General features: G+C 43.9%; 1 protein-coding gene across 1 annotated transcript in view; it reads left to right on the top strand.

Annotated features, from left to right (window-relative positions):
- The first annotated feature begins 276 nt into the window (after window positions 1-276).
- PAK1IP1 (PAK1 interacting protein 1) overlaps window positions 277-9298 on the top strand; it is a 32848-nt gene continuing 23826 nt past the window's right edge. Inside the window, exons 1-4 of the mRNA XM_083187936.1 lie at window positions 277-432; window positions 2859-3021; window positions 7021-7141; window positions 7914-7988. Coding sequence (XP_083044062.1) covers window positions 355-432; window positions 2859-3021; window positions 7021-7141; window positions 7914-7988 — 437 coding nt within the window. The 5' untranslated portion in view covers window positions 277-354. The remainder of the gene's footprint in view (window positions 433-2858; window positions 3022-7020; window positions 7142-7913; window positions 7989-9298) is intronic.

Here is a 9298-nt window from a genome sequence, read left to right as displayed (position 1 = left end):
ACCTATAAGATCCGGATCGTTTCACTGGCTGATCTCGCTAGTGACCCGTTTTGCCCATCTCTAATCGTGACGCCAGCTAACGCTGCTTGACTTGCAGCTGCTGTATGGCTGGCTTTGTAGTGCCTGTTTCATAGAACTATAATAGAGGTTGAAAACATATATCGCAACTGTTAAATCTTGTGTGTCTGTAACACTGTAATACAAAAATACTGAAAACAGGCGAATCTACCCGTATTTCGATTACTTTGACTGGACAGGCATCTGTAGCAGAAGCCTAACCCCCATCTCGGAGGACCCCGGAAGAACGAGCAGCTGCGCCTCTGTCTATGTTGGATGCACGTGTAGCTGAGGAGCATGGGGGATCGAATTGAGTTACTGTGTGGCTGCTATGAGCAGATATTGTTCGGGTATCATGTGCAGCCAGATGACGAGGTATATGCGCATGATGTCGCTGGCAGAACATTTGGGAGGGGTTTGCAGTGCTTTCCTTGTTTTGGGTTTAATTTGCAATAAATCTGCAGGACGTGAGTGCTGCATTGCCAAACTGGGAGGGGGGGTAATAGTACGGTTAGGTGTGACTGTTTTTTTTTTTAACATTTTTTTTTTACAAAGTAGTGAAAGATACATTAAAGACGTTTATTTTTTTTATTTTTTTTGGAAACCATTTAGGCTTTGTAATATTTGGCAATTAACATGTACTTAAAATATACTAGTAAATTGGACCCAGTAATAGTCTGGTCACCTCAGCCTGCCTGCAGCTCTTTTGCGAGCTGTGACGATGAGCTGTGCTGATTGCTTGCTGCCACAGCTCACGGGTCAGTATTCAACTTTTGGACATGCCTGTCCTAAAGGCTGTCTGACTAGATCACTTAGAAATTAAGCACACATCGCCCTGTGTGTACCCAACAGTGATAGTGATGTGCGACCATGTGCTTCGCTATCGCCTGACTAAATCTTGACTGCTTGCAGTCAAAATTTAATCAGATCGCTAGTGTTCTCACAAGAGTATTCTGGTCCACACAGATTGCTCATTGCTGGTGCATCGCATGTGTGCTGAGCGATCTGTGCTTAAGCACATCGCTCAGCACAGGGCATCCATTGGGTATGGATGATTGGATAACCCGCAACTAGGCCGACAAGCATGACAGTCGACATGGAGTTAGGTCATTAGGTTGACATGGGGTTTTTCGCCTTTTTGTCCTGAATGTCAACACAGTCGATATGGACACTAAAAATAGTGCAACGCATCCCCTCGCATGGCTCGCTGCGCTCGGCACACTATTTTATTCCACCATGCCCTAGTGAGTGGCATGAAATACCACCTGTCTGTTCGAATAAAGCTAAAAAGCCCATGTCAAACTTTTGACTGTTGATCTTCCATGTCAACCTAATGATTGTGTCCACTTAATTACCCTGTCGACCTAACCCTATGTCGAGCTTCAGTCATGTAGACCTAATGCTTGTAGACCTAGTGACGATATCTCTTGTTGCCTTTAGACTTTTCTCAGTTATCTGAATGTTCTTCACCCGTTACTCCATTTTCTTTCCCCTTTTCTCACATCTGCCCATCTGCCTTACGCAGACCACTCCACTTGTGGCACAGCATGATCTCTATGTACTTTACACGGAGCTGGGGTGGCCAATTCTAGAGATGCTTTACCTGGTGGGGTGGAGACAGGCTGCAACCTGCAGGAAGGGTTATGGTAGTGTCTAGTTCACATGCAGTTTTGGTAATTTTCCCACCATACACTGGGTCCACGTATACCTGGAGGGGGAATATAAATCTGTGGCGAGCGAAGCGAGCCACCGTGCCCGAAGCGTGCGAGCGTACAATGCTGCAAAAATAAAACAAAATAACCGACACCTACATGAATTACAGATAAATTAAAAAAACGTTGTGAGGACATCTAACAACTTCCGCCCTCACTGAACGTCACATCCTGTAACCAATACAGCATGTGAACTAGTCTCTACCGAAGGGTTATGGCACAGTGGGAGCAGTTTGTAGGGCCTCTGGTGAAGAAGGAGGGGTGGAGGGGGAGCAGCATGTTGTAGGTGTAACTTCTGGGAGCTCTGGCTCTAGGCAAGGCAGCATGAGGTGCCAATTTGCAGGAATTCTGGAGTGGTGGTGGGTAGTGTTCATTCTAGCACCTGCTATATTTGAAAACCCATGCAGTTCCTCTTCCCTGCCTGGGGTGTCACTGTCTGCTCTGGTATTTCTAGCACAGGTCTGGTTTGCATATCAGTGCTGATATACAGACCACACTGTGCTAGAAGCACTACAGCAGACAGCGACACCCCAGGCAGGGAAGAGGATCTTCATGGGTTTTCAAATATGGCGGGTGCTAGAATGAACACTAGGTGGGGTATGTGCGGGGGAGGTGCTTCTTCATTGGATCTCTAGCGCAGAAAATTAGTGGTTATGGTATTTTAGATCTACAATGTCTAGGTCGACAGGGAAAAGGTCGACACAGATTTTCATGGGTTTTTGGTGTCTGTCGACATAGACACCGTCTAAGTGTACCGTGTCTCCTCGCATGGCTCGCCATGCTTCTGGCTCGGTGCTTGCTGCACTTGGCACACTATTATATTCTCCTTCCACGCCATAGTGGAAATACCGCACATGTCGGCTCAAAATTTTGTAAAAAAAAAAAAAAAGCATGTCGACCTAGAGTCAATCTTTCATGAGTACAGATACCAAATGAGATGGGGCTGTTGATACTCCAGACCTTGGGTGTGGGGTTTGGTGTTACTGGAGGGGATGATTCACAGGCCTTTCAGCAGAAGGGGATGGTACAGTATGCTAGCGATGTTAATGATTGCTTTTAAAAGTTAATATGTTCTGTTCTGTACTTCAGCAATGGACAGCAACAGCTGACTTTACGCACCATGCCCACACTGCTTCCTTATCTGTGGTAGCTGCAAACAACAGATTTGTAATCACGGGAAGCAAGGATGAAACAATTCAGATTTATGACATGAAGAAAAAGGTGGAACATGGAGTTTTGCTACATCACAATGGTACGTTATTTAATCACATTGAGATGCTTTACTCCAGGGTTATTCAACATGCTGCACTTAAGCAGTTGTGAAACTACACATCCCACATACCCTTCCACAATAATGTAATAGAACTGTGTGCACAGGCCACTTATTTTTTTTTATTTTTTTTTAAGCATTTTTTTTTTTTTTGCTCCTACACTATTATTAATGCTATTATTAACCTGAATAACATTCATTTCCAGTCTATTCTGAACACCTCACAATATTGTTTTTAAGCCCAAAGGTTGCACCAAGGTAGCTGGATGACTATGATAAGCGACACAAGTGGGCGGCACAAACACTGGATTGATACGGCACATTTAGCATCACCCCTGGACTATACAGCACACTTGGCAGCACCTCATGAATTATACGGCAGACTTGGCTCACCCCAGGAATTATTTGGCAGACTTGGCTCACCCCAGGAATTATTTGGCAGACTTGGCTCACCCCTTGACTGATACAGCACACTTAGCATCACCCCTGGACTGATACAGCACACTTGGCAGCACCCCATGAATTATACAGCATACTTGGCTCACCCTTTTAAGATACGGCACACTTAGCACCCCTGGACTGATACAGCACACTTCGCATCACCCCTAGACTAATACAGCACACATGGTAGCACCCCATGAATTATACGGCAGACTTGGCTTACCCCAGGAATTATACGGCACAGATGGTGGCACCCCTGACCTGATACAGCACACATGGCGGCACACATGGTATTATATGGCACAGATGGCCGAACCCCTGGACTGATACAGCACACATGGAATTATATGGCACAAATGGTGACTTTCCTGCAGCAAAAATAAATAAAACTTTTTTTTATTCTTTTAATAAAAAAAATGGCAGCACCTCTGGATTGATATGGCAGACTTCGCAGCACCCCATGAATTATACAGCACACTTAGCATCACCCCTGGAATGATACAGAACACTTAGCATTACCCCTGGACTAATACAGCACAATTGGCAGCACCTCATGAATTATACGGCAGACTTGGCTTACCCCAGGAATTATACGACACAGATGATGGTACCCCTAGACTGATACGGCACACATGGTGACTTTCCTGCAGTAAAAATGTAATAAAACCTTTTTATTCTTTTAATAAAAAAATGGCAGCACCTCTGGATTGATACGGCAGACTTAGCAGCACACTTGGCTCACCCTTGGACTGATACGGCACACTTAGCATCACCCCTGGACTGATACAGCACACATGGCGGAACACATGGTATTATACGGCACAGATTGCGGAACCCCTGGACTGATGCGACACACTTAGTATCACCCCTGGACTGATACAGCACACTTAGCAGCACCCCATGAATTATACAGGAGACTTGGCAGCAACCCATGAATTATGCGTCACACTTGGCTCACCCCAGGAATTATGCGTCACACATGCGGGCACTCCTGACCTGATACAGCACACATGGAATTATACGACACAGATGGCGGCACACATGGCAACATTCCTGCAGTAAAAAAATTAAAACTTTTATTCTTTTAATAAAAAAAAAAAAAAGAGCAGCACACGTGGAATTATAAACGGCAGATTTAGCAACACCCCATTAATTATATGGCACTCTTGGCGCACCCCTGGACTGATACAGCACATTTAACAGCCCTTGCAGTAAAAAAAACCAAAAACATATTTTTTTCTTTTCATAAAAAAAAAAAGGCAGCTGGAGGCACCCCTGGAATTATACGGCACACATGCGGGCACCCCTGTACTGATACGAGACACATGCAAGCACTCCTGGACTGATATGGGACACATGCGGGCCCCACTTGTCTGATATGGGACACATGGGGGCACCCCTGGACTGATATGGGACACATGCGGGCCCCCCTGGACTGATATGGGACACATGGGGGCACCCATAGAATTATACGGCACATATGGGGGCACCCGTGGAATTATATTGCACACATTCGGGCACCCCTGGACTGATGCGGGCACCCCTGGACTGATATGGGACACATGCGGGCACCCCTGGACTGGTATGGGACACATGCGGGCACCCCTGGACTGATATGGGACACATGCGGGCACCCCTGGACTGATATGGGACACATGCGGGCACCCCTGGACTGATATGGGACACATGCGGGCACACCTGGACTGATATCGGACAATCAATGCCGCCGGCGAGGGTGGCTGGTTTTCGGCGAGGATCGCCGAAAACAAGACATCCTCGCCGATTCCCCCAAACAGCAAGGGTCACCGCTAATGCAGCGAGCACGGTGCATATAGCGGTGACCCTTGCCGTTTTGACAGCCGCACTCTCAGTTTCCACCTTGCTGGAAAAGGCGAGTGCAGGGGGGTTAGTTGAATACTGACCTGCAAATTGAATATACCCCATTGAGTTGAATGCTATGAAAGATAATTTAAATAAAAGCATTTTCTGATGTAAAATACAGTAAATGTCCTACATAGGTGCCGTGCACGCCCCCAACCGAGTCATTGGCCACCCACATTAGTGATGTTGACGGGCTCGGGCTGCCACATTTAAAGTGCCCCCTTTCCCTGGTGCCCTGCCATCCTGGAGGGATCATTTGTGTATGAAATTAGAGAGTGACCAATTTTTCATAAAAGGATATCGTCCCAAAGTATGATAAATGCTGCGTGACAATATTTGTTCTACACCACAATACAAACAGATGCACAGGCATGTTGCTCTGATCTAGTTAAGCCACATTGTTTTGTAATACATTCTATTGAATTTAACTATGTAACTGTCCCACCTGCCTCACTAAATGAAAGATGGCTAATCCCACAAGGATCAGATATTTATAGCTCCCACATAAAACCCTGTAGGAATAGACTGCGGGTCACATGTCACTACACAGATGTGATTGTCCTCATTGTCACAAGATGGAGTAACCAATTTACTGCAAGACAAAAAGCATAGCGCAGTGTTTTATAACAAGTCTCAACTAATTACTTGTGAATGCTTTAGTTGTTCATTCTCTTTAATATATTACATGAATATTTGTGCATGTAGTATTTCATTTAAAAGTAAAGAAAGTCCACAGGCAATTTCAGGCAAGTTTAAAAGACCTAAAATGGTTTTGTGGACATTGTAAGAACATTTGTAACACTAAGCGCTGCTACATCGCTGCAGTTGCGGTTCTAAGCAGTGCTTAGTGTTACAAATGTTCTAAGCAGCGCTTAGTGTTACAAATGTTCTTGTGTTTTTACCCATTTTTTGTGAGCAAAGGCTAGCTCACACAACACGAGCAGCAGCAGGTGGATAAATAATATATAACACTAATTCTGATCTGCCTGTCGCCCTAGGGTGCCAGTCCGTTTCACAACACATTTTGTTTGTGGATATTGTGTATGATCCTTTTATGTTGCATATAAAGGATCACATTACTGTGCATTTTTTTTTACAAGCCTCAAGCTATGCTGCATCCACACGGGGCTACTGTGATCTGACTAGATCACTTAGAAATTAATCATGGATCGCTCCATGTGTAGGTCCCGCGCTTCGCCATAGCCGCTCTAGATTTATACTGCATGGAGTATAAATCTAGTCATCACCAGTGTTCTCTCACCAGAGAACACTGGCCATGCCAGATCGCTCAGCACACATCCCTAGATGGGCCAAGCGGTTCTTATTTGTCACCAAAATCTATGATTCTGTGTAATACCCTTAACATTGCCACTTTTCCAGATTGTCTCTATGGGGAACAACACACTGTAGCCATCACGTTAAAGATTTCAAGACATCAACAAAATGGCTGATATTTAGTAGACACAATAGTATCCTGTCTGGTTCCCATAAAGCTTACTCCATCCATGTGTATTTGTTTTTCTCATTAGTATATTAGAGATGCAGCCGAAGCTGATGGTTTTTAGTTTTTTTTTTTCCCTTCATTGTCAAATCCATATTTTACCTCTGTTAGTTGATACAACAGTGATGTGTTTTATCAGATTCATTTTGCATTTTCAGGTAGCATCACATGCCTGGAGTTCTATGGCAACACGCACCTGTTAAGTGGCGCGGAGGATGGATTGATTTGTGTGTGGAATACCAAGAAATGGGAATGTCAACAAACCTTTAAGGCACACAAGTGAGTTTGGATTGCATGTTGACTTTTTCAGTAAAGAGCCACAGGGATGCTCCTCGTATGACTCTTTAAAAGACAAACCTTGGTTATCATAATCCTGAGAAAATGTATATGGTGATCTTTTAAAGTTCCATAAAAAAGCTTGATTATAAATTAATTCCTTATTATATTCAAGAACATTGTTCATGGGCTTGGATCATATGGCTTTGTCATTTTCTCAGTGGCATATTTTGAATAATTGCTCCTACAGAGGGCGGGATGCTCTAAACCAGAAATTATTTCTGTATTCCCTAACCCCCCTCCGCAGTGTCAGCGCTGCGGAGGAAACTGCCAGCAAAAGCTGGCGATTCCCTGCAGAAGCTTATGGGCTTCTTACCGCAGTGCTGTGTGAGGGATCCATCACGGATCCCTCCCAGCATGCCCTGCGGCCGGCGCTCTACGCATGTGCAATTGGACTCTCAGGTCTCTGACCCGGAAGTCCAGCACCGTGGCCGCATCGCAAGGGACAGCTCTTATCACAAGAGCTGTCCCTTGCGTTAATTATCGCATATGTTACAGCATATTTTTTTGAAAAAAGGTGTATTGTTTGCTGTTAGTTGAGTTCACACAATGTGATCTGCATAGTAATCAGTATATATTATATTGTGAATCCTACCACCTGTGTCGTCTCTTAGTGATCTATAACAAGATACTGTGAGAATCTGTACAGTGTCTATCTACCCATAATCCATTATTCATTAATTCACATTTAACTATGTATTTTATTTTTTTGTAGGGGTCATGTTTCCTCTCTATCAATACATCCATCGGGAAAACTAGCATTATCTGTCGGCACGGATAAAACTTTAAGGCAAGTATATTATCCATATAAATGTATTCCTACAGTATATAAAGGTCTGGTATCTTTACTCTGACAGTGCACTCTGACTGAATTGCCACGGCTGACAATTTGAAGACAGTGGAAGGCTATGCACAAATACGTTTACTTTTTTAATGTATATTAGTATATACCCACCCCCCAGCCAGCTCTCTGGGCATGGGTGAGATCTCGCTTTGTCCCTAGCACACGTTAGGTGCGCTTTTAGTACATATTATAAAATGTACACCCCCCCCCCAGTTGACTAGCGTTAAGTGCAGAAATGGACATCTGCCCCATTATCTCCAAATTATGGAAAACCAAGAAGGGAAATTCAAGATTTTTCAAGGTTTTTGTTATTTATTTAAAGTTTTATCTTGACTGAAGACTGAAGTAAAACAAATGCATTTTTGTTTAATTTGTTTCTTAAATCTAGCAGCCAGCACAAACAAATATTTAGTAAGATTTAATTTTTTTTGGGTGTGGGGAAGAACACTGCCGATTGGTCTAATTTGCTTGCACATCTCAGCCTGGGGCCTGCTCATGTGTGAGTAATGGAAGAATAGATTACACTAGAACTATTGGACATTTAACAGTGTCCAGGAAACACATTCTGTAATGCGTACGAAAAGTACAGAAAAACACGAACAGCTGTGGCTTAACAGGTTACAGTCATTAGAAAAGTACAGGGTTAGACCAAAATGCAAACCTAAAAACATAGAATATTGGGGCAGATGTATTAAGCCTTAACAAGAGATAAATGCAAGGGTGATAAAGAGAGATAAACATTCAGCCAATCAGCTCCTTACTGACTTTTTTCAAACACAGGCTGTAACATGGCAGTTAGCGGGTGATTGGCTGGACGTTTATCTCTCCTTATCACCCTTGCATTTATGTCTTGTTAAAGCTTAATACATCTGCCCCATTATGGCACATCAGAACCACTTGACCCATCTTTTCTGCCCTATATTTATACACACACACACGCGTTAATTTTTGTCAGACCCACGCAACCACTGGGAGATTATACAGACTCCCCAATTTTAGTCTAAACCTAACCGGTTTTCTAACTAGTATGTCATACTGGAATGGCTTTACTGCATAACTACAGATGTAGCCAGGCTCATCTTTCCTACCCATGGCAGTTGGCCTGACAGACCAGGCTTGTCATGGTGAAATGTTGCGCAACCTGGGTAGTGTGGCGTATGGCATTGCCAGGGAGTGTAATGCTTCTGTTCATTCGCCAGATGTCGCTTTTGAAGACCAATGCGCATGCCTGATGTCTTCATTGAAATACAATACAG

The sequence above is a fragment of the Crinia signifera genome, chromosome 5 (assembly GCF_055691185.1).
Source record: "Crinia signifera chromosome 5, ASM5569118v1, whole genome shotgun sequence".
In the NCBI taxonomy this organism is placed as follows: domain Eukaryota; kingdom Metazoa; phylum Chordata; class Amphibia; order Anura; family Myobatrachidae; genus Crinia; species Crinia signifera.
This window is presented reverse-complemented; position numbering and strand designations above follow the sequence as displayed.